The following is a 25,703-nucleotide window of genomic DNA, read 5'->3' on the forward strand; positions in this document are numbered from 1 at the left end:
GAATCTTTGTTTGCATCATCACCGAACAATGCAGTTCAATTATATATTAATCCATAAATATTAATGCTTAAAAATTGCAGCGTATGGTTATTCGATTTTTTTTTTCATCTTGATTTATTGGTCGGTGAGGTTATACGAAATTATTTTGTATCATTTTATTCCCTATATAGAGTTTTTAATTTCTATTTCAGATATAATAATATAAAAAGAAATAATGAAGGAAAAAAAAATATAAATGAGAGAAAGGCGTGTCTGGCTTCTCATTGGCGGAAGCATGTTGGCCCTTGCGGGGCCCGTGATGTGATCACTCACCTGATGGATCGATCATCCACCGTTAGTTAGCTCTCCAGGAATGCCCGTATATGGCCGGCATCTCTGCTGATTCGACATCTCTCTGCTTCCCGCTCGACGATGTCTCCCATGGCCGACGAAACCCCTGCCTTCTCGACGACCTCCGCAGCCCTTGGCGAGGAAATGCCCATCGCCGATTTCAGCGACAGCGACAGCGACAGCGACAGCGACACCTTCTTCGATTCCAGCGACCGCGAGTCCACGAGGAGCTCCTCAAGAGGCTCACATCCATCCGTCAAGGTCGTCTCCGAAAAGGCCGCCCGCCTCGAGAACGAGCTCCGTCTTGTCCAGGAAGACATCTCCAACGCCAAAATCGCCACCGTGGAGTGCCAAGAGGCTGTTCTCCGCCTTGAGGTCTCCATTAAGGACCTCGAAGCCAGGTCCAAAGTCGCGATCGAGGATCTTGATGCCAAGATCGGGGTTCTTGGAAAGAAGGTGAAGGAGGCGGAGGAGCACGCGGCCGCAGTGGTGAAGGAACTGGAGTCGGTCGTGCGTTCCTATGGCCGGAGCACAGCGGCGGCGATCGGGTTCGCGGCCTCGGTGACGGCAGGAATTGTCATCCTTCACCTCACAAAGCAGTGGTAAGCCCTGAGTTTCTTGTTGGCAACTTTCTGCGTTCTGCTTGGAGTTTCTTGGCGGTCTCCATCTTCCAGCTCTGCAAACGCGATCGTTTCAGTAGCATCGCACGGCTCAATTCTCATTTCGCTTACTTCACAGACGGACTTGATGGGTACACGGAGGGGGACTTCTTTTACCGGTGGTGGAGTTCTTGATGATGTTTCTTGGGTTGTCTGGCTGATCCTGTGGCCCGATCAAAGCTGTTCTTGCCTGAACATTAACCTTTTGCTCTCTAAAATCAATAACGCCTTCTTGCTTACGATGTCGTGATGCGTTCAGGTATCAAGAAGTTGCCATCCTGATGCAAACATCCTTCCTGATTCTTCTAATTGTTCCTTCTTTTTGACTCCTCCTTGAGAGAGAAATTAAACGAACAAAAATATCATGTCATATTAATCGGAGACAATCCTATTATATGACCTTAAATTTAAATATGATATAGCATTTTTATTTTTTTTCTATTTATTGGAGTGTGAGCGTTACTTGAAATCGTTTGCCTCTTTTATTTCCTCCATCGGGTTTTTAATTTCCATTTGAAAAGACAAAAGAGAAAAAAAAATCCCGCGTTTTTGGCTCTCTTAACCGTCCCATCTTGTCGTTGGTGCGGTTGGTGTCCGCGGCTGCGGGGCCCACGATTTTTTCCAATCATAAACGAACGGGTAAACGAAATATATGTTGTTTACCCACCCGCTTACCTAAAGTCTGGTGTGCGTATAAGTAGTTCTCACCTTCCCGTTACTCGGGCATTTCCCTCCCTCGTCCTCTCAGCTGCCTCTCAACACCGACTCCGATGGCCAAAGACCCCACGGATCCCACCGCCGGTGCCGGCGGCCACAATCTCCTCGAGGAGATCCGAGTGCTGAGGAAAGAGCGGTCAGATCTCCAGCGCAAGCTCTCCATCGCTCACTTGAGGGTCGCCGCCGTCGAAGCAGAGCTCGGGGTCATGATCAACGATCTTGGGGTCATGATCAACGATCTTGGGGCCTCGCTCATTGAATTTGAGAAGGATGTGGACGTTCTCGATACGTACGCGAAGAATTTGGACGAGGACCGCGCAAGGGAGCTGGCCGCGAGGAAGGCGGAGCAGGAGGCAGCCGTGAACGACGAATTGAGGTCCACGGTCGAGCATGAGATGCAACTGCGGAAAGACATGGCGATGAGATTCGCTAAACTGGCGGTGGTGGTAATCCTCGTTCGCTTCGCGAATTTGATGAACAGCTAAAACGAGGGTTCACAAACTATCCGATGCCTGTGTGATGAGAAATTTGGGGCTCTGGTTTGTGCTTCTTGATTCTCCTTAAAGAAAAGCTTGGTTTAGATGCATATTCATTAGAAGCTTTCCTCTGATCGATCCAGTTCGGTACATGGATTGCGATTTAAGGTGGTTTTACTGGATGAGTAGTTCTTCCTGTTGGTGTTTCTTGTATTGTTTCTTCTTCTTGAAAGCGAGCAAGCAGCTCGATTATTGTGTCAACTGAAGCATTTCTTGCCCGATTTTGTAGCTACCATTTCCAGTATAACAATCTTTTACTGATGATGGGTTCCTTGTTGCATGAGTTGATATCGGTGGCATCTCTATATTTAAGACAAACTGGTTGAAGCGGTGGTGAATCCTATGCTAATAATTTCGATTTGTATGTTGTATCTTCTCCATGATATCTCGATCTCATGATCTCATGATATCTTCTCCACAAGTTGTTGAAAGCATCCTCGCTTGTAATCGAGGGAGAGTTATTGACTTACCGGGGCTCACAATTTCTCTAATCGAAGGTAACATAAACGGGTACAGAAGAAATAGTACCTTTGTATGATCATTCACTTCAAGCATTTCCGCTCTTTTGGGCGTTCCTTCGCTCTTTCCTCCCCCGGCGCCGACTCGAATGGCGACGAAACCCTCGCCTGCCCTTGGCTTGCGCCGCTTCGGGCGAGGAAGAGATGGTTAATACGGAGCCTACCGCCACCGGAGAGAAAGAGCCGACCGATGAGGAGCCTGTCGCCGATTCCCTCGACCGCGGGCTCCTCTCCGAGGACGTCCAACGATCTTGAGGCCGCGACCAAGAATCTTAAGAGGCGGAGAAAGTGTCCGAGAAAGGAGCAAAGGATGCGGAGGAAGAGCACGCGAGGAGGTCGGCCGCAAAGGAGGCAGAGTTATAGGCTGGATGTCATGGTGGGATATATATATATAGAAGAAATGATGCCCAAGGTCCAGGAGGAGATTTTTCTCGAGATAGATGATGAGGAAGATGCCGAGGCAGCTTCCCACAATCTGGGAGCTCCACCGGCGATCGGATTAGCATCCAAGGCGGTGATGGCAGTAGTATTACTTCATCTCACGTTGCAGAGGTAAATCTGGATCGAGGGGTCACGAACTCCCTGACTTTGTTTCTCAGCTCTCTATGTTCTTCTAGGTGTGTACACTTATTACAGCTGCTTGGTTGGGCTAAACACTCTCCTGTTGCGTCCTTCCAAGCCATTCTTCTACATTAGTTTCTACCTTTTAGTAGATGCCTTGATAAGTGGACTAGATAGGTACATGTAGTGGGATTTACCAGTAGTTTCACTGGTGAAATAGATCTTGCTGGTGTTTCTAATGCATCAATGGTTCTTTGATACAGGAATGGATTAGTTCGTCTGTCTTGGCGGTGGATGCTGCTTCTGTGCCTTCGACATAGGATTCCAATTCCATGGGAACTTGGTTCTTGAATGGTTCTTCAAGGTACGTTTCTTCTTTGCGGCACACATTCGTTCTCTGTCATCCGCCAGGCCTTCCTCCCTACTCCTTATCTAACCTCCATCTACACAATGACAGTGAATAACAAAATCGGTGATTCCAGAGACATGACTGTCCCGAGTACCTCATTGGTGACATTGACTGCAACGGCTCCGTGACATGGGTAACCTGCCCTCCTATAGTCTATTCCTTCAACCTCGCATTGATCTAGTCCTGTACCGTGGTCTAATTTCTTTAGGTATATTAGTTATGTGATTTGTTAACTGGGTGGCGCTTATATCATGAAGTCTTCATAGTCTTGGCTAGTTGGCCAATGAATTTGGAACGATTGAGTTTAGAGCAAGCTCATACATGATGCGGACTCATAATGATGACACCTAATGGCTTGATGTTGCTTTAAAGTAATGTGGACATGGAGTGACCGGACCAATTAGGATAAGAGGACTGCATTTGGGATATGGGATGTGTAGTCTGGATCTACAATATCAAAACACCTCAGCTGTTTGGCATTTTCTGTGGTTTTTACTGTGAAAGGTTCATGTGTTATAAAAATCCAGGCTTAAGGAATTAATTAGCACTCTTTTTATTTGCAGAACATTTTACTTTGTGATTCTTTTTGTAAACTTATTGTAGCAATACAGAAGAGTTCAAAGGAGAGAAGAGAAGGGATTCTTGAGAAATGTTAGCATTTGATTTATCTTCTTTTGTATATATAAGATCAGTGTCTTGCTGACTGTTTTCTATAATAATTATGTCATTTTAAAACTGATCTTTGGTGACTTCTTTTTATGCTCAAATTCTATATTTATTGAAAATTTATTTTTCTTTATAATCTTTGGTTGTGTAATGATGCATTCTTTCATCTGCAACAGATGTTCCTTATAGTTTGATTCATTTATATGATAAATAGCTAAACCTAAAGCCAGTTATTATCTTCCTTCTGCCACACATTTATAATCACATTTCTTGTGTTCTGAGACTTGTACTCTTCTTTTTAACTTTATTATTTATTTCAAATGCACTTGTAATTTCTAACTAGATTTTTTATCTACTATATGTCATCTTAAGATTTCTCGTTACTGTTATCTTCAGTTTTGTCGAATTTTTATAAGAAATCAGCACTTCACTGGAAAATTCATTTCAAGAATGTAGAAACAGAAAATGGTGTTTCCCATTTGGAGCTAGTCCCCTTTGCACATGATGGATGATCTCAAAACATGGAGATTGGTATAGTTATTTTGTCTCCATCAATCCTATAATCTATGCTGCATTGCTTGATATTAGTATGACCTTTTAAGAATACACTAATAAGAATGCTGGGAACAGAAACAGTATCAAGAATACTTGTAGGTTGAGAGATGAATTTTCTTCTCCCTTCCTCTCTATTCATTTTCCTTTTGCTTTGCCTCAATCTGCTAAGAGGGAAGACCTGAAAATTAGAAACCAAGCAACAAGTGATGCCCAGATTATCCTTTCTTTGCCTGACACTAAAATAAAAATGGAAGAACATGTAAGGAGAAGTATGGTATCAGTTTATGACAATGGAACTACGGATGACCATGCAAAGAGGATTGTAGTTACAACACAGCCCCCTTGGACAAAATTTTACAACCAGTTGTCAATTCTGTCCCTCAGTGCTTTAAAGTGGTATTATTTTATAAGACTTTAGTTGAGAACATTAATAGCTAAGTTACATATAGAATTATCGATCCTAATGGTTGTAATTTAAGCTAATACAACTATGCATAGGTGAGAGTCGGTGGCGAGGGACTTTCAAGCTTTGGCATGGAGCTCGATGATCCCAGAGGGAATTATTAACATGTCAAGCCTGAAAAATATGACCAACCTTTCTTCATGATCTACTTCAAGTTGCATATTGATCATTACTAGCACAATTTGCATATCTCTGACCATAGGTCGCAACTGACAATTTCTTTGGCATGATGAACATTCCAATTTGACCAGCATTCAGTAATAGATTCTGACAGAAGACATGAAAAATGCATACTATGTTTCTGCCTCCTCTTTCTCCTAACCTAACCTGCTAATTACACTGTGCATTTTGACTAGCCAGTGGTTCTGCCGAATGGTCAGTGGATGTTTCTAGCACCTTGGAATATCAGCTTAATTTGGATTATAGATAGTGGCTTTGTTGTGTCGTCTTGTTAGCTCTACTAATGTTGGCTGGCTTGGATCATGAGATTGATCTATTATTTCTTTACTTTCTGCAATAAATCTGAATTTACTGCATGGTGAAGGTCTTGGAGAAGAAACATCATGCTGATCCGCAATCGATTTGATAAACCAGCCGATGAGAATTTTGGGAAAGATCACACTGTCAGATGTTGTTGAGAGTCATGATTGACACATATTCAGGGAAGAATGGTTGAGCACTATCTATATGCATTATCAGTCGCAAAGAAAGCAATTTCTGAAAAGGATTTATCAAATCGATTTAGCTTTAAGTATTCTTAAGAATAAGATCTAGTAAGAATCATCCTTATAGTTTGATCTATTATTTCATCAGCAATCGAGCTGGAAGATTCAAACCTTCATTTGGGAGGTAAATAAATGCTTAAACTGGAGTGAGTGTTCCTGCATATGACACATTTCTTTTTGGTCTGGAGAGGATCTCTACATGGAACTGGGGACCTTTCAACAGTCATTGCTCACATCTTGCTGCTATTTGTGTTTCTCGTACTCTCTAAGAAATCACATACAAGAAGATCCCTCTTTAATTTATGATCGATGACTATCTGTGTGATCAGCATAATTTACAACCATTTGGAAGTGTCAGTATAAACTATACCACTAAAATATTGATGCGCCTGCAAACATGTGTTGATTCTAAAATTTCAGGGCCCCCTGAGATGTAGGCAATTCTATTGAACTAATGAAGCAAAGATCTCGCAAGGATTTGATGTTGAGATTCTCAGACACCAACCAGTTAATTCTTGCTTGGATCTACCAGGTTCAGATAGAAAGCGAGAAGCCTACATAGTAGTTAGTCGGTGATCATTAGAATTAAGCCATAAGGAACATTTCCAATCACTTGCAATAGGTTTATTGCAAGGGGAAAAAAGGGAATTCACAAGGCAATATAATTCTGCTTGACAACATGTGCTTCATTCCACCATAGAAAACTATGGAAAGTTGCATCAAATATCTCTATATTTGTATTCATTTAAATTTGGTACAACCTTACAATCTTTTGCTGTCAGTGAACAAAAGGAGGAACACATATTTACCCCACCACCAATTAGACGTACACACTCCATTCTATCTTCATGCTGTTGGATCGAAGATGGCAAAGCGAGCTGAACTGTGGATTCTAACAGCACATCAGCTCTTGCAGGTCCGCGTCCATGTCTGCTTACCTTCTCCTCCAGCGTCGGCATGGAATCAGGCTTGGTTTCCTGGGCGTCATCGTGTCTTCCCTCCTCTGTCACAGAATTGACATCACGATCCCTCACATCGATCCAACCATCGGATGAAGAACAAGAACTCCAATCGGGCAGCTGCGTGTTTGCGAGATCCCGGACTCGACCAGCAGCAGGAGGAAGAACACGAGAAGCTGGACCTTCTGCTGCTACCGATTCCATCAGGCCCCAGTCCGTAGAACAGGATGGGGGGGATCTGGAAGACGAGGACCATTGAGATAACCCAAAGACACTCCGAGGCGAGGCGTCTGCCACACTGCAATGTTTGCCGTCCACGGCGGCGGCTTCCGCCGAGTCATCGACAAGATCATCATCTGGGGCCACGAATGGATGCTGCAGCAGCATCTCCGCGGTCCACCGCTCCGCCGGGTCCTTGACGAAGCAGCGGCGCAGGAAATCCTTCCCCTCCTCCGACAGCTCGCTCGGGATCTCCGGCAGTTGATCGCCGAACCCGATCCTGTAGAGCAATTCCCACGCGTCTCCGCCACCTGGACGCCCCCACGCCGGCCTACCGGACACCATCTCCGCCACCGCGCATCCCACCGACCAGATGTCCGCCGGGGCCCCGCACTCGCCCCGCGCCGCCGATTCGGGCGACATGTACAGAGGCGTGCCTCGGATTCCGCCGCCGGCGCCGGCGCCGCCGTGAATCTTGTCTCCGATCCTCTGTGCGAGGCCGAAATCCGCGATTTTGACGTCTCCACCGCGGCGGTCGACCAGTATGTTCTGCAGTTTGACGTCGCAGTGCGCGTAACCGCGGGAGTGCACGCAGTGCAGTCCCCGGAGGATCGAGCGCGCGTATCGCCGCACGGCAGACTCCCGGAGCGAGCCGCCGGAGCGGCGGAGCAGGTCGTGAAGGGTGCCCCCGGCGACGAACTCCAAGAACAGGTTGTAGGTCGGCGTCCCGGTGGCGGCGTCCGGGGCGACCTCTTCGCCGAAGCAGCGGACGACGTGCGGGCAGTCTTGGAGGTCCGACAGGACGGCCTTCTCTTCCCGGAGGAAGGCGGCGCGCGGGAGGGGCGCGGACTTCACGGCCATCAGCGGTGGGAGTTGCCGATGTTCGTCCTCGCCTCGGACGAAGGCCAGGCTGACAGTGCCGAAGCTGCCGCGGCCGACCACGGCTCCTCTGGTCCACTCCATGCTCTCTCTCTCTCTCTCTGTCTCCTCTTCCTCTTCCTCTTCTCGATGGCTTTGGGCCGCAGCAATGAGCAGTAACAGAAGGAGGGGTTTCAATTCGTGTAGCTTCTCTCTCCTCACCTGCTCGGCTGGTGTTTCATGGAAGGGAGAAGGAGAGGCTTGCGGTGGGTAGGATCGTAACAGCAAGGAGATATATACCGCGCATTGAGCACGTTTGCATCGAGGAGCAACCGCTACTGCTGCGGCTGGAGAGCTCTGCAGTCGATGGGCTCTAACGCGTGACAGATCTTTTTGCCTGCTTCCGATGGTTGGCCTCGCGGTCCTCCTGCAACGTGCGGAATTCTTCTCGGAGAAGGTCACCCAAATTGGTGTCGTTCCAAATCCGATCGACGAATCGAATCCACCTTTAGATATATTAAATTATTTGAATTCATCTCTAATATCACACTTTTAATTAATTACATGCATATGAAAACAAATCATAAATAAATCTAATTATAATTATTTGTCCTTTTATTGGATTCCACATAGAATTCCTCTATCTTAAAAACACATTTTTCTCTCATGGAAAATAAAAAAGGAATAGATTCATGAATGTGTTGGGCTGTGATTGAGAGCAAAAGGAAAACGTACTTGTCACGAATGATTGTCCTTTATAATGTGTGGCTAATGCATTGCATGCAAGAAAGAGACGTACAAGCAAGCGTTTATGGGTTGCGAATTATGTTGTGCCCAACACTTGGTGTTTTAACTTATTATTGAGGCATCACATCATATTCCTACAAGTCTTTGTGTGGTACATTTTCTAATTGAGTTTTCAATGTCAAAATCAGTATTATTTTTTTTTTTAGACTGACTTTATTGTTATTATTGTAGGAATAATGTTGTGGAAACCAATAATTTTATGTACAATCGAATTATTTATATTTCAGAAACCAATTATGAGCAGTGATATCATTGAAAATTAGTTCGATTAAACCTCATTCATGTGTCGAGAGGAATGAATCTAACGAAACATGTCATCTTCCTTTAGAATTCAGATATTTAATATCGACGACTCTAATGTTCATAGTCAGATTGCTACCCAATTAGCTATCAACCCATCCATCTCAAACCTAACTAACTTAATTAATTTCCTACTTATACTCACCATTTAATAATCCCAAGGAATTCAACCTACTTTGGAGGCAGTATAGAATGTCAAGACCACGTTATGAAACTGCTATCTATCAAATCGAGCATTCAATATGAAACTTAACATCACAGAAATGAATCAGTTCATGGAGAGAGCACAAGAAATAAGAGTGAAACTGGAGTGCATCATTATGAAGCTTTCAGTTTGAGTATCATCTAACTGGTGCGCCAAATCAATCAATATTAATCAGTTAGATTGCAAAAAGTATTCAAAACTGATCACAATTGATGTGATTCGTGAAACATATACTGTAGCATTCAATCTGAATGTAAGTGTGCTGTCTTTAATTGAGGTGTAAGTTCACTTATAGTAAGGATTAGAAGAGTCAAATATTATTGTTTATATAGGGATAGAGGAAACATTCATCCAATCTTGACTCGACACATGATAGCACGATTAACACGAAGAGGACAGCCATATAGACATCAGTCCTAATGAACTCATCATAACAATCTACTATTATGTCACACAGTTATTGTTTACTTTGAGTCCCTATTTTTATGTTATGGAACATTAAAACATCAAATGAATTATATTAAGAATCCTATATTTAATCGAGCTCCCAATCTTATATTTCTTATACATGTCAACTCAAATCAAATCAGACTAATTCAAATAATAATATCGACTTCCACCACACCACGAGATAGTATTATAATAAATAGCATTCTAATTTATTTTTTGGTTAGTGATGACTCAATTAAATGATTTATCGTAGTATTTATGAGTTTGACGCTCAAGTCGATTCTATTTTTAATATAAATATATGAAATTATTATTATTATTATTATTTATTAAATTTACCATCACCAACGTATATTTATATATTTTAAGAAAGAGATTCTATTTGACGGTGGCATCACTTCGAGTGACAGTAACGCAAAAAAAAGATCTTGGGACAATGCAAGCACGTTTTGCACGTGCCCCCATAAGATCCTCCACGTGCGGAAAAACAAGGACCACGTGTTCGTTTGACCATGGAACACGTTTCCGTGGCATGTATTCGAGAAACACTTTTGAGAAAGAAGTAAAAATAAAATAAATTTGCACGAAGAGATCGGACGATCCAAACCGTCCATGTCATATCGATGCCGTGAAATGTCATCTTCGTGATGGTTGACGTATGGTAGCACGAGAATATCATCGAGATTTTTTATTATATTTTTTTAAAATATAAATCATTATGGTTAATAATTTTTTTAGGTTTGAATTGTTAGGTATTTGATAGAATCTAATGCATTACCGGTATTATTGGAGCTAAGTGGTGTAATAAAAATGATGGGAAAGCTTGTGTTCAATGTGGAAAACTAAGTTTTGGCACAGCAAAGTGGAAGATTTTTTTTAAATATAAAATAGTTAAATAGACAATAATATTATGTTGAAAACAGTTCTCGTTATAGGAATAGTAAACATATTTTAGATATTTATTTAAAGGTGTTACGAATGGCAATAGGGAATGATGATGTGATATCCTGTTGGGTGTCAAATTCTTATTGGGTGGGATATCCTGTTTGTTGCCCACCTGATCCCAACGTGGGGTATTTTTATCGCATGAGAGCAACGACCGAACGAGTATAAAGACGAGTCGTGTTTATGTGTGTCGACCAATGAGTTAGGATTCATCGAATAGTTTCCCAACCAAGCGGAAAGCGACAGGTGAACTTTGCGTATGAGAGTCGCGACGAACGAGTTAGAATTCGTGGAATCGTTTCTCCCGGCCAAGCCAAGCCAATCCAAACTCCCGGAGATTAACGGTGACGCTTGCGATCGCAGTCCCGACGAGGAGAAGAGGCGATGGCACCACCGTCGGTGTCGGTGTCGGTCTCCGTGGACTCCCATCGATGTTGATGGGTGTAAGGAACACGACAACGAGCGAAGGTTGTATCAACATTTATGCTATTTTCTCGATTCAAATCCATCGATATATAATTGGAATTCAACCCAAGTCACAAACTTCAAAGATACTGATGTGAAATCCAAGTATCACATTGATATTTTTTTTCCCCTTTATGTGTCGGATTCCTTCATTCGGTATATTTTTAAAAGGTGTTAACTAACTTAACTGATAAAAATTTGATGATTTATTATAAAATCATGAATTTGAATCTGAAAAAAAAGCGAAATAGAGTTAATCAACGTTGTAACTATTCAAAATAAGGAATCAATGAAATTGTATTCATATAAAAAGGAAAAAAAACCGATTAATTCATTACATGAATGAAAATTTTTATACAGTGGATTTATCGACGAGTCAAAAAGAAAAATTTTAAAAACATTACAGGTATGATCTTTTATCACATGAATATATAAATTATTATTTTCATCATTTATCCTTTGTAAAATATTTATTAAGATTTCTCTTATATTTAGGTTCGATTAGGTTCGTAAAAGAGATATGACATGATGGAAGAATCAGATTTGAATTTAGAGAATTTTGGGTTTGATCGATCATATTCAAAGTCGAGAAATGGATCGAATGAAAGCATGTGTAAGGTCACCCAACCCAACTCCTTTTGATGGCATTTCTTCGTAAATCCAACCCAACACATGCAAATCTAATCATTCCGCTGATGACATGATCAAAAGGGAATGATAGATAATGTTAACATCTTCGACTTGATCGTTACTTGGATTCATTCTCGAAATGCCAATCCAAGATCATCGCAGGTGAATAATTACCAACAGCGTTGGGCCATGACCCAAGTGGATCCATGGATGGCCCATTACAGCCCACCATGGAGGCCCAAGGATTAGATCAAGCATTGCAGGAACCCATTACAATGGACTCATCATCATCATTGTTGTTGTTATTATTATTATTATTATTATTATTATTATTATTATTATTATAAATCATCCAAGTCTTTACCAGTTAAGTTGACTAATACCAACTAATACCTTTTGGTTTAGGTAATGGAGAGGCACTCATTTGAATGGACGAGCATCTTACCTTGCATTATCAATCTCTCTCTCTTCTCCATTATTATTACTTTTTGTAAATATAAAAACCATATGTATGTATATTTTCATTATGTGAAATTTTAATGTCAAAATTTGAAATCAATTAACAATGGATCAAATTTACGATACATACCTTTTGATATCATTTAGAAAACTTTTATCTGATCTATTAACTCAATAGGATCTAAAAATTATAACAATACTAATCTGTAAAAAAAAATTAGATTCATCTTCTCCTCTTTTTTTATATTTCACATGATCATTACCAACGATAAATTAGATAAAAGAAGATCTATAATCTCTCATTGACTACTTCACATGACTAAAGGTTTAACCACATACAAGTTTAGCCTACAGCACTTGAATTCAAACATTTCAACCACAATGGAATGCGTATGGATGGCTGGAATTTCTGCTCATTTGTTACATTTGCAAAATACTAATTTACATGGCATGCAATCCATCACAGGATTGTACAGTACTATGGTGTGCTATCACTGTTCTTGGACAGCATCAGGTAGGGACGGTGGCCATGAGCAGGCGAACTTGCTGGAGATTGGTGTCCCCTTGCATGACTGGTGCTTGGTGGGCACCAGATAGTCTCAAGTTCTGCTTCATCACCTGCAACCTTGTCGTCATCCTCCCTCTTTTTGAAGGCTGGGTGTGCATATGCATCCCGTAAGTATGCTTTCAAGTCTAGGTTAGGCTCCTTTTCACGTTCTAATGCATCTTTCATTGTTGCTTCCTGATAAAAAGGAAATTGAAACCAGAAAAATAAGATTTCCTCATTGATAATCTTAGACAGAAATAATATCATAGTATAAAAACTTCTATAGCACAATGCAGAACCTTTATCGACTCAAGAACATCTATAAAGATTAAGCAGAGGACATCTTGTATGTCCAGATAACATGCTGACCAACAAGAAGAGGTCACTTTGCATTAAATTGGGAAGTATGAAGCTATTTCTCAATTTTATCAATAGACTAGCTGTTTCTACTATAATCATAACTACGAATCTTGATATCCGAAATCTAATAATTGCATTTATTATAAAAAAATTAAAATACAGTAAGAAGAATAAAAAAAACATTGTTTCAACTACTACAAGTAAATGAAGATTTGCAATAAAGAATTACCTCAAGTGGATATTTAACAAAAGCAGGTTCATAGCGATTCTTGCAGAACCTATGAAACCAAATGGTCAACACCAGAAGGGGGATAAGCAAAGGTGTTGACTTAGCAGCATGCTGTGTACTTAAAAGTCCAAGTAGAAGCAGCTGGGATATGACCAAAGCAGTGATAATGTGGCCATGGACATCTGGCCAAAATGCTGCAGCAGTCTCATATTTTTGGTCGTACACATTTATAATCTAATCAAGACAAGAGTGTACATATCAGAAAACAGATACTGGATTATTGATTGACTATTGCATATGACAGCTACCGGATTGCATGCATAAGCAAGTAAGCTATACTGTGAGTGAAAATTAGAAATGGACTCCAGAGACATTCCAGTTCATGTTCTAAACTAGTGTTTTGCATAGTCATTATTTTTTTTGTTAAAGCAGAGGTCATAGGCATTAGAAGCTTTGTCATTGCCTTATTATCCAGATTGTGTCTAAAACACATAACTCCAAAGTCTTAACCTGGTTCAATCTATTTTTCTGTTCTTTTTTCACCAACCTGGTTCAGTCTAATATGGATTACATATTTCACAAGGAAAATTTCATGTTCTGTTCTCAAGATGAAAATTGGTTTCATTTTCATCTTGAAAGGAATCATTGCAACTGAAACATCCATTACATGTGTTTTTCAGAAAACAAAAAGTTGAATTTCTTTTATGAAATCATCATCATGAATTACAATTTTCTGGTGGTTTAGCTGTCAGATAATTTTACCTTGAAAATTTCTGCACATGTTTTTTTTTTTTTCGGTGAGTAATTCAGGTGTCGGTTGTTAATTTAGTAGCTGAAGCGAACTTTGATATTTGCATCTTTTGCAACTATTTAATTTCCTTAACTAAATGAGTTAAAATTTGTTTAGGCTTCAGCTTATTCTTTGTTGCAAGAAAAAAACTCTATGGGTACGACGCTGCTCAAAGTTCAAAATCTTTCTCAAGTTTATGGTTCACAGAATCAGTTACCATAGTTTACATTGGAATTTGTAGAAAATAAACTTTTTTTCTAAGAAAATGACCATCATAACAAGACTTAAGTCAATCGTGAACTACAACATAGTAATGAGACATGCATATAACATAAATCAACAAAAAAAGTTTCATTTAGTCAATGCAAAATTGCAATTATAAATGCATGTATTATTAACAATTTTGGAGTTGCTCACCTGATGGCGAAAAACAACATATGCCAGAGCGAAAAATACCAGAATGAAAGGAAGTAAGAAGGGTGTGACTGCAGCATATACAAGACCAAGTAAGAAATACAGCTGTATTTGAGGTTCAGATGTGGCAAAATTAATGCTTTCAGGATCCATGGCCTTTTCCCTGTCCTTTTCCGTCTTTACCAAGAAAAGATTTTTGAAGTAGAAGAAAATAAGAGGCTTCAATCTCAAAATCTCCCCAGCAATTCCAGCCCAACCATCAACCATTATATAAGTAATGAAGAAAGTTGCTTTCATTGGAATGGATACTCCAATTGTTTTCGGAATTCTGTATAATAGAGTTAATTTCAATGCATTGAAAATACAAAGAATTAAAATGTCCCAAAATGAAGAACATTACAAGCCAGACCTGATTTGAAGTTATGACAGCATGAAAAGATTTTAGAGTTGACTTTTTCATTAACCAAGTTAGTCTCAGGCACCTCAACCGTATGAGATCTAACAGTATGATTCATAGTAAAGGGTCTCAGAAATCAAGCCAAAAACCACAGCATAACATATAATATAATTACTAATTGACTGGCCATTCTCAAAGATAAAGAAGGTGAATATGAAATATAATTTCTGCATAAATACTGAACAGTAAAAAGCTATAAAAAGCCGAATATGCTGCTATAAGTATTCAAAAGGTTCCTACACAAGTCCTATGCTATTATAAGTACTCCAAAAGATTCCTACAGAATGGCACTTCCTCTAACAGCTTTTGGATATCTAATAAGCCTTTGGATAGACACCACAAAAGAGTTCCAAAGCAGTGACACTACATGTAACAGAGTGGCACTTCCTCTAATAGCTTTATTCATGACAATGGGAAGAATGGCAATATAACTGAGAAATCTATAGGTACAGCAATGTTTCAAAATGAAATACTTCCCAGCTATAGCAACTGCTACAGCTTCAGACATGTCACAACGTGAACCCATGAAATTCTTTCATTGATAAAAGACTAGCACATAAACTTTGTTCCTTGTGTTGAGGTTTTCTATTATGTTAAGCACTGGAAACCCTAGAGGCTCCATCAAAAGGTTTAATTGTACAAACTACATCAGTCATATTACCTAGAAGTCCTTCAGACACATGTGAATCAGACTTTCTTTGATTCTGTATGCTACAGGAGTGGAACAACATATAGCCAGCCACAAATGTAATTCTTTCAAAAATATTTCCTTATAACACTACTCATTGATCTCAACGCTTGTATTCAACTAACCTAACTTTTGAAAATGTTGTTTCCTAATTTCTAACATTTTGATCCATAAAGCATTACTGCATTGGCTAATCTTATAGCTGTATATAGCCTTCCAACCACATGATAGTGTTTTTTTTTTGTTATTTTATTCACCTAGAAGAAGGCTCAATCAGTGTCAGTTAGGTAATAGGATTATCATCTTATCATTCATCATCAAATTAAATGTCAAAGAACCCAAGCAAAACATAGATCAATGTCTTTAATTTAAGCAAATCTACATTTTACGATCTGCTTAATGAATATAGGATACATGTCATTAACAGATCAGTCATCCAAGTCCGTTCAATCCAATAAATGACATGTAAAACATAATTATGTTCCATTCATTGTCACATGACTTCTCCATGGAGTAGTCTGCATAAGTGCCATCCAAAATATTACATAGTTCAGCAGAATGCAAAGCAATACTAGCAAACTGCTAACAAATACTGCAATTAATGTTCAACACAAAACTGACTCAGGATTGGTTTGGAAGCTCAAGCAAGCTGACCAAGATCTAACACATTGTTAAGAACTTTAGTACCATGGACATTTCTGTCAAATTTATACAGCATGAAACTGATATTTGCATTGCAGTAAAGCTCCCAAATTGAACCTGAATGCACTTCAAAGTTCAAACCACCAGCCTGACTAACCAAGCCTGTTCATATTTGTCTTAAAAGTTTAAGCCAGACAGGATAAGGTATAAGTGAACAAATTTATTCCTGAATTGGTGTTTCTCCCTTTGGTTGGGCTCTTTTAATTCACAAATCTAATGTGTTTATGGTCTGTCCATTGGAGGATAATGACACATACATATGAGAGAGAGAGAGAGAGAGAGAGAGAGAGAGAGTTAAGCATATCATTGTTAATAATACAAAACTAAATTAATTGTTTATTATCTTTATGCAAAATATGTAGCAAGTTAATGTAAACAAGATCACTATAGATGGTTGATGATTCAGTCCAACATGTTGATGTAGACTTCTATGTACATTTGTGTGCCAGTCACAACACATACATCTAATATATTGCTATTGATGATCCAAAAAACCTGCATAAAGTTAAAGAAGTTTGAACTCTGCAGAGACTTTAGAGAGTTGGCTTTCAAATAAAAAGGAAGGTTGAGAACATACTCATTTGCTGACTGGTGTATAAAACTATTAAGTTGCTCGAAAGCTGTTCCAGCAATTATACTCCCCAAAAACACATTGACTAGTAAGAAGATGTAATATTTAGATGCAGATCTTCTCTGCAGGGCTGACAATGATACAAATCCTTCAAACTTCGACATAAGCATCAGTATCATAGGCAGCAATATAAGAAAGATCTTCAGAATAATTCCGGGGAGAAAACCTTGGATGAATGACTTAATGACAGGTCTGTGTAATTATACATCATTTTATTAGATGGAAAAAGAGATCCATGTAGGGATAAATACTATCACTAGAAATGTAGTAATAGATCTAATTTTGATTTCAAAGTTCTTGATTTTTTTCCTATAGCTAGCCTATCTAATGCAAAATCTAACATTTATGCAGTAGAGTCCATAAACATATTTTCATAGAAGCAACTAGGAAGCAATAAGAAAACGATCAACAAGTATTAAATGTAAAGGAGTGCAAACTAAAATATAACGAATACAGTTAAATCCTGGAAGTTCATGGTTATGGCCTAATGAATGCTATGAATTGTTGACTTTTCCTATAAGTTTCTGACATAACATTAACATCTTTTACTATAAGATTTCCTATATAAATGAACAACTCTTTTTATACTTAAAGAAGATAATTGCCATCAACTGAAATTTCTAGAATTTACTACATTTTTGAACTGCATATTTTTTATTCACAGATTATGATCAGCAACTAAGAACTAGGTTTTCTTTTATATTTCAGAGTTGGACTACTTGGTTACCACCTTATTCTTAGAAAAAGAGGTTTCACATAGACTTGTATTTTAGATATAATGAAATTCACATTTTCTGTCAAACATTGAGATATTTGACAAACCTGTGAGTTTTTATCCCTTTTTTAAAGAAATAAACCAACAACTTCTATTTAAGGAATTAAAACGTATAAAACTTTGTTCTTTTATTACTAAAAATTTGTGGATAAAATTGCATGTGCGCCTGTACACTTAGATATTAGAAGTCTCATTTATACCTCTGTAAAGAAGCAAGTATCACATATACTACTAAGAAAACTAAAGCCACTCATATATACTTCTTAGATCTTCAAATGTGGTTATTTCATGTGTGCATACATATATATATTTGGAGGGTGAAAATGAATTATTTCTGTGTTTCAAGAGTATGAGCAATTTTGTAAGTTTGCTAAGTTGAATAATTAATTCTTGAGCTTTAGGACATTAAAAGGCAAGATTCTTTAAAATTGTTGTCATCTTCTAGTAGCTATAACAAAAATCTGGATATATGAGAAAGTTATACAATAGATGCTTGAAACGAACGAAAAATAAACAAACTCAAACAACAATAGAAACCAAACAAAAACTATTATCGAACTTCAAAGATAAACAATAAAGTATACTCACACTTCAATTAAGGGCTTTAAAAATGGAGCCACCTTCTCGATTCCTTCAATATTTGCAAGTGATTGTACGAATGTAATTGGAATCATAAAGAAAAAGGTCAGAAAGAAGAAGGCCACTGCTACAATCAACTTTCTAATTGTAATGGAGACGAATGAAATTGATAGGTTCTGCCAATATATATCACGAGGTTCTGGAGCCCACTCAGTCAACCACAATGTGGGATTTCTAGTCTGCTGTGTTTGTGCGCAAACAGCAGCCCCCCATCGTGTTCGAAAGGAAACAAATGCAGCTGGCATGATATGCTTAGGGTTCGTTTTTATATTCTCCTGCTTTGTGGCTTCCTGAAATTGTATTCGACCAGAAAATAGGAAACCAAATTTAGTGTCAAACAAAAAGGATGATTTTGTTGTTTGTGTAATAGCAAACTAAAAAGCAAGGTTCTCAATTTCAATGTGCACTGCCCAATATGAGCGATCGTACCGGTCCGAGAGGATACCGGTACACACACCGCCCTCTATTGGGCGGTACTAGTACTTTGACCGGTATTGAGGCATATCGACCGGTACCGAGGTGTACTGACTGGTACTATCCTAGATTTCAATCGTTATCGAGGTATACCGATCGGTACGCCCTAGCGTGGTAAGTAAAGGTAATTTTAAGGTTTTAGGATGTACAATCGATATACGTGGTGTACCAATGGTACATACCAGTATTTACAGTACCGAGCAGAGCTCGGTACACTGATACGAACCAGTACTAAAAACCTGGCTAAAAAGGTGAAGTAAAATCCAACTCCAAGTTAGATGAAACATTAGAGTTAATGAAATAAATGTATGAAACAGATCTAACGATCCACTAATGCCTCCTGTATGCATGAAATAATTCAGCATGAAAATACAGATGATGGTATATTAATTTCCCTAGTCCCTACTACTACTAGACTATGTTTAAGTTTTTGGATCAATCAGTCTATGTTTCTGCAGGTGTATCACAAGGTTACTTGCAAATGGATGAATGGGATTGCTACTTAATCTAGTCTCATCTTCCCAATCTGCTGGGATGTGACAATGAAAGATGGTTTATATAAGAAAAAGAAATAGAGGCATTAATTGGAAGGTCCTTTTCTATCAAATTTGTACATGAGATAGGCTCTATTTGTTATCTCCCATATTTTCACATCTTATAAATGTAATATCAATAAATCTTACAAATGTAATATCAATAAAGCATCAACATCTCACCTACAGTTAATTGTGGTAAGGTTTGTAGACACAATGCCAATTACTAAACACAGTTATCATGTAGCAAAGTACAAAAAACAATGAAATGATGAGTAGTAATATTCAATATATTCTACAACCATAGAATAGTGAAGAATAAATGTCTATGGCATATGGATAGACAATTTCCTGATGATTTAAATGTTGAATTTGGATAATTTTCCATTAACATATCTTAGTGTGGAAATAAATCATTTAAGGAGACAAAGATGCAAGAAATTTCAAACTTATGCATTGAGATTTTCATTAACTTAATATAAGGAAAATTTCTTGAGTGAAATAAATACATTATTAAGTTACCGAAGCTTAACCCATCAGACAGAACAACCTATATAGTATCACTTACTTCTTTAGAGAGCTTATCAATCTTTGATACATAAAAATCAATTGCATCCACCTTGTGACCATACAATCCCCAAAAACCAGTCTGTTAAAGACCAAGCACTAGTCAGTCTTAGCATAAATAAAAGAAGAATAAAATCAAACATAAATGAATAAAAAATTCAAAAGAAAATATAATGTCATTATCTGCCAAAGCACCTTTATAGTAGGTCTTTTAGACGGATTGCGATCATATTTCAGTTGATAGAAGTCACGCCAATTCTCCATATGTTCCCTCTCATTAACCAGCTTAGCAATTTTGTTTGCATTGTACACAACCTACACAGTATGCATAAAAAAGATTTTTAAGAAAATTTTGGATGCTGAAGGAGTGACACTTAAAAATATACACACAAATCAGGCAACATGACTGACAGAAAGAGGCACCAAAATTGGTCATAATATCCAACTATATGAATCATGCATGCTTATAGAGTTATACACCAAGGCTTCTGCTAACAAATGGCAGAACCATAAGTTAAAGCAAGCAAACAATGATTTCAAGCTGAAATGTATTCAATAGGTTCATGATGAAACTATCCTAGTGCGCATCCATATAACTTAAAGGAATCAGTGACAGAATAAATACCTGATGGGTTAAGTAATGATCAGGATGATTGTCAAGGAAAAAATGTTCAACAAGCTCGCTAACTGACTCATCTGGATCAGGTGGCACATTTCGAACTAGGACCTGAAAGGAGTTAAAATGAAGAATGAGTTACTTTTCAAACATGAGAAAAAGGCTACGTCAGGGATTGTTGTACCACCCAAAACCATATGGTTTTGGTGGTACGTACTAGTCTGAGTGTGAACCGATATGTGAACCATCCCGTTTTGGGCGGTCTGCATTAAAATAATAAAAAACAAACAAAAAATGGTGGGCCCCAATCCATTTGAGCATTAAAAAAAAGCATATTAGGGCTCTTTTTCTTCTTCGTCGAAACATCAATACGCACTGGGTACCATGTTTCCATACACCGATATAGAGCAGCACGTGCCGACAGGCACACCGGCTCGGACCGGTAAGTCAAACCTTGGGCTACGTCACTCACCACACTCAAATCTCATTTTAAGTTTTCTTTAGTTTCATTTGATGTTCAAAAACTATTAACAAATGATACTTTCACATGCCTGTACATGGGTCAAGTATGTACTACTACACATACATTCCTCATGTATTTACAGTGCTTTACCATGCAAAAGATGTTATCTAAAAGAACAACATAATTAGACAGTAGCACAAACCCATAAAGCACTCGTTGAAGCTAACTCTGGGCTTTCAGGCTTGAGGTACTACTGCAAAAGATCAGTCATTACCATATGAGGAATATGAAATATTATATCTAAATCTGTCCAGAATTTTTTAGTGTATCAGTGAATCCTATGTCACATAAGTCAATATTTTAGTGTCTAATGATGAGCAGTTGAATGGATGAATAAAATCTGCCATAGTTGGCAGTTATTATTTGTGAAATGTTAACAATCTTGTGGGTGCAATCTTACTAATCTGTATCAGTGTACCGACCGGTCATTGGTATGGTACATACCAATGCACTGACATATGGCACGATGGAGTATATCGATAGATCAATATGTACCGCCCATATTGATCTCCTATCGGACCGATACGTATTACCCGTATCGAGCGGTATATCACGGTATTGACTGATACGTATTTTTCTCAAGGTTCACCTTGAGAAAAATAAACTTGTACGCATTTTCAAAAAAAAAAATCAAAAAAATATTCCAAAAATTACAGTAGTTTGACAAAATTTTACTAACAAAATACATTTCTGCTTATCTGATATTGAAATAAAAATATGAACAAGATTACCAAAAAAATTGGACTAATAAATTTGATCTAACCAACTCGAGGGTAGACAAGCTAAACAATTAACCGAGACTCAGATTATTTGAACTCTCAAATCAGATTAATCAAAATTGAAGATAAGGACAGTGAAGGTATACCGTCCCATTGAAATCCAATGATAAGTGCCATAAAATCTAAAGAAAATTAGCAATCAATTTCTTGGTACACATTATGCAGTAAAATGTACTTGAAAAGTTAGATGATTGAATATAAACAACAATGTGATAAAAAGTAAATGATCTAGATCTTAGTAGTATTATAATACAACAAAGAGAAAACTCAAGTTTGCAAGCCCCCATTAACTATGTATTTTTATAATTAACTATTGCATCAGTGATGATAAATTGGTAATCATCCTAATCAGTGAATGATACAAATAAGGTTTTCCATCATTGTTTGTGCTCAGTCAAACATCGATTTGTAGCAGCAATATAAAATAGAATGAAGACAATATAAGTAAACAATGAAAATCTAGTTTAAGCACCAGAAGAGTAATTCTCATTTACGATTGAAACTATGATATCTGGAGTTAAAGTAATATATTTTTTTTATTTCGAACTTCACAAAAGATTCTCAATTGTAAATTGGGACAATTTATGCTAATAACAATTTACAAATGTCTCAGAGGAGCTTACGGTGAACTGATCAGGACGGCGTTCGACTGATGCAAGAAATTGTAACCTCATTGCCATAACAATTTTGTACTCCTTAAGCAACACATAACATGACCAAAAGGTAAAGACATATGCCATAACCAAATGGACCCAAAACCTGTAATGAAAATAAGCATACATTATACAAGTAATAAACATCATCATTCGACAGAATAAAAGTAAAAAAAGAGGGAAGAAATGTGACTGCTTTGACCAGTGAAAACAAATCAAAGAGTAATAGGTTGGAAAACAGAATAAAGGGGGTTGTATTTATGATAGAAACCGCAAAAATGAAATTACAGAATTTAATTCCAAATGTTTGATGTGAAATTTGGCAAAGCTCCCGAACCATTAAAATCTGCAAAGTGCAAACATCTGGCCAGCAAGTTTATCCATATCCTTTGTCACACAAAGTGATTAATACATACATCTTTGGGTGGTATAAATTGTCTCCGATGCCACATAAACTAGCATAAGTTTGAAGAAGTCCTATGCTTCCACCATCACCATACTATCAAAACCCACATCTAATTTAAAATAAGGTTCGTCATACCATGACATACCGGTCCGATAGGAGATTAGTATTGATATTCTGATAGTACATACCGATTTATTGGTATACCCCACCGTACCATGTGTTGGTACGTTAGTACTGTTCGATACATACTATACCGATGGCTAATCAACACACCAATACGGATCGATAAGACGAACTATGATTTAAAAATATAATTTTTTTTAATAATAATGCTGTGTTTTGCATGTTAATCATTCTCCAAGTTTGGGGCACTTGTTTATAAATCTGACACCATGGCTGGTTTATTGTAATTTGCCTTGACAAATGCATGCAAAGACTAAAGAAATATTCCACTACCAAACATGTTCATCAAATAATTTAGAAATCAGTAATACAGAAACTGAATTTAACTAGTAATTCGCTCACTGACAAAATTCTACTTGCTTACCTCTGTGACCCTGCAGGAACATTTGATATGGAGAGATGGTCTATGTTACTGTACTGAATGCTGTTTAAATTTTTCAGAGTGCTATTTGTCCAGTTGACAGGTACAAGAACAAAGAATGCCAGGATAGTGATGGGAATAAAAATTTTAAGCCTGTAAAAGAGGGGGAAAAAAATAGATGAGCACCACAAAGAAATGACACAAAACAACTATCAGAATATACAAAAAGTATTGAAATTTAGAAAAGCAATAAATGTGAATTGTTGATCCTTTAATATCATAGTGTTATCATAAACTGGCATCATCTTTTCATTTGGAAAAAAGAAAGAAAGCATCTGAGTAAGGATCATTTATCAATCAAGAGGAACCCATAACAAGCCAAAGAAAAACTAGGATAACATATAAGGATGGAAATGTTGCAGGTAGAAACAAGCAAACATGAACTGGACACAACTCATGCAAACCCTATCCAAGATATTGCCACGTTGGACCATTGGTCATGTTATCGAAGAACAAGCGAAAGATAAAATGGAGCAATATTGCAGTCGTAAATCATTTTAAAATTCCATTACTCGGATTTCTTTGTAGGAAAGTTATTTAAGGTTGAAGACATTCCGAGGTGCCAAAGTCTAAAGTATAGCGATATAAGAGGTTTACGAGGCCTTAGAAGTAAAAGTTCATTCAAAGAGAAACAAAATAGAGTTGACATATACATCATTAATATTAAATTATTATGTGGAACCATTTTAATTTATTTTCATTTGAATAAATGTCCTAATTTATCACCCAAAAGCATCTTCAATATTTCTAATTTAGTTTCCTAAATTATTAAGAAGAAAAAGCAAATAATGGTAAAATAGATAACCCAAAATTTGATTTCAGTAAATCCTGATCAAAGATTTTAATCTCTATAGGGAAGTGTCATCACCCTACAAAGATGCAAGCCTATTAGTTAGAAACTTCATCAGGAGAAAGATTGTTCTCAAAATACAAAAACATATCTTCTTTAGAAAAAGGAAAGAGTAAATTACTTTATGCAAGCACATAATAAAGAAAAATGAAGTCTCCTTGATGGTATAGGATTTAATACACCTCAAAAGAAACATGCTAAATGAAAAAGTAATTGAATCAAGTATAGAATACCCGATCAAGTATATCCTCAAGAAAACAGCTGAATCAAGTCCTGCATGCTCTATCAATTCAAGTTCAGACATTTTAAGGGCAGCTGGCATCCATTCCAGAAATCTCAAGTACGACCTCGGATTTAAATTGATGAACTTATGGATGAATGTTCCTGAGTGGGTTCTGCTGCTTCTTTCACCGTTAAGATACCACTTGGTGAAGTAAACTCTGCCGTTTATTGGCTGCAGCCTTAATAGAGCAAATGCCATGAGGAATCCTAAGGCACTTAATATGTTCATGGCTGCTGCGACTCCTATGTCAGTGAATGTAGCCATAACTACCTCCTGCAAGTTCCCTGAAGACATGTATAATTTGGATGCACCAAAGAGGATAATGCATTACGATGACAATGAACCAAACTAAAGAAAGCACACCATTCGCAGAATAAACAAGTCAAAAAGATTTTTTTAATTTAATTTGATTTCAATTTTTTTATTTTTTAACTAAAATTTAAAACCAATTGATTTAACAATTTAGAACATGTAATATCACAATGAAACACAAGATTAAATATCAAAGTTATATTGTTAACACTTAAATGCTTAACTACTTATCTATTAGAACATGAAATAAAATTCTAAATTTTTAATATCACAATCTCAAATTTTAAACCATGAACAGCTAAATATTTCTCACACAAACAGTATAGATGAAATACTAAAATATGCATGATTAAATATAAAAATCATGAGATCCATAATTAAGTTCATATTTGATTACTTAATCATAAAACAAAAACCCTAAACGTCATAAAATCT

The 25,703-nt window shown here is 37.7% G+C and overlaps 1 protein-coding gene and 1 pseudogene across 1 annotated transcript; both read right to left on the reverse strand.

Moving 5' to 3' along the window:
- Positions 1 to 6,853: 6,853 nt before the first annotated feature.
- On the reverse strand, positions 6,854 to 8,581 carry LOC103981700 (mitogen-activated protein kinase kinase kinase 20-like). Its single transcript, XM_009398442.3, has one exon. The coding sequence runs from the start codon at positions 8,278 to 8,280 to the stop codon at positions 6,859 to 6,861; it is 1,422 nt and encodes a 473-aa protein (XP_009396717.2). The 5' UTR covers positions 8,281 to 8,581; the 3' UTR covers positions 6,854 to 6,858.
- Positions 8,582 to 12,927: 4,346 nt separating this feature from the next.
- On the reverse strand, positions 12,928 to 25,220 carry LOC135672419 (CSC1-like protein At3g21620; annotated as a pseudogene).
- Positions 25,221 to 25,703: the final 483 nt, after the last annotated feature.

Source organism: Musa acuminata, chromosome BXJ1-4, assembly GCF_036884655.1.
Source record: "Musa acuminata AAA Group cultivar baxijiao chromosome BXJ1-4, Cavendish_Baxijiao_AAA, whole genome shotgun sequence".
NCBI lineage: Eukaryota > Viridiplantae > Streptophyta > Magnoliopsida > Zingiberales > Musaceae > Musa > Musa acuminata.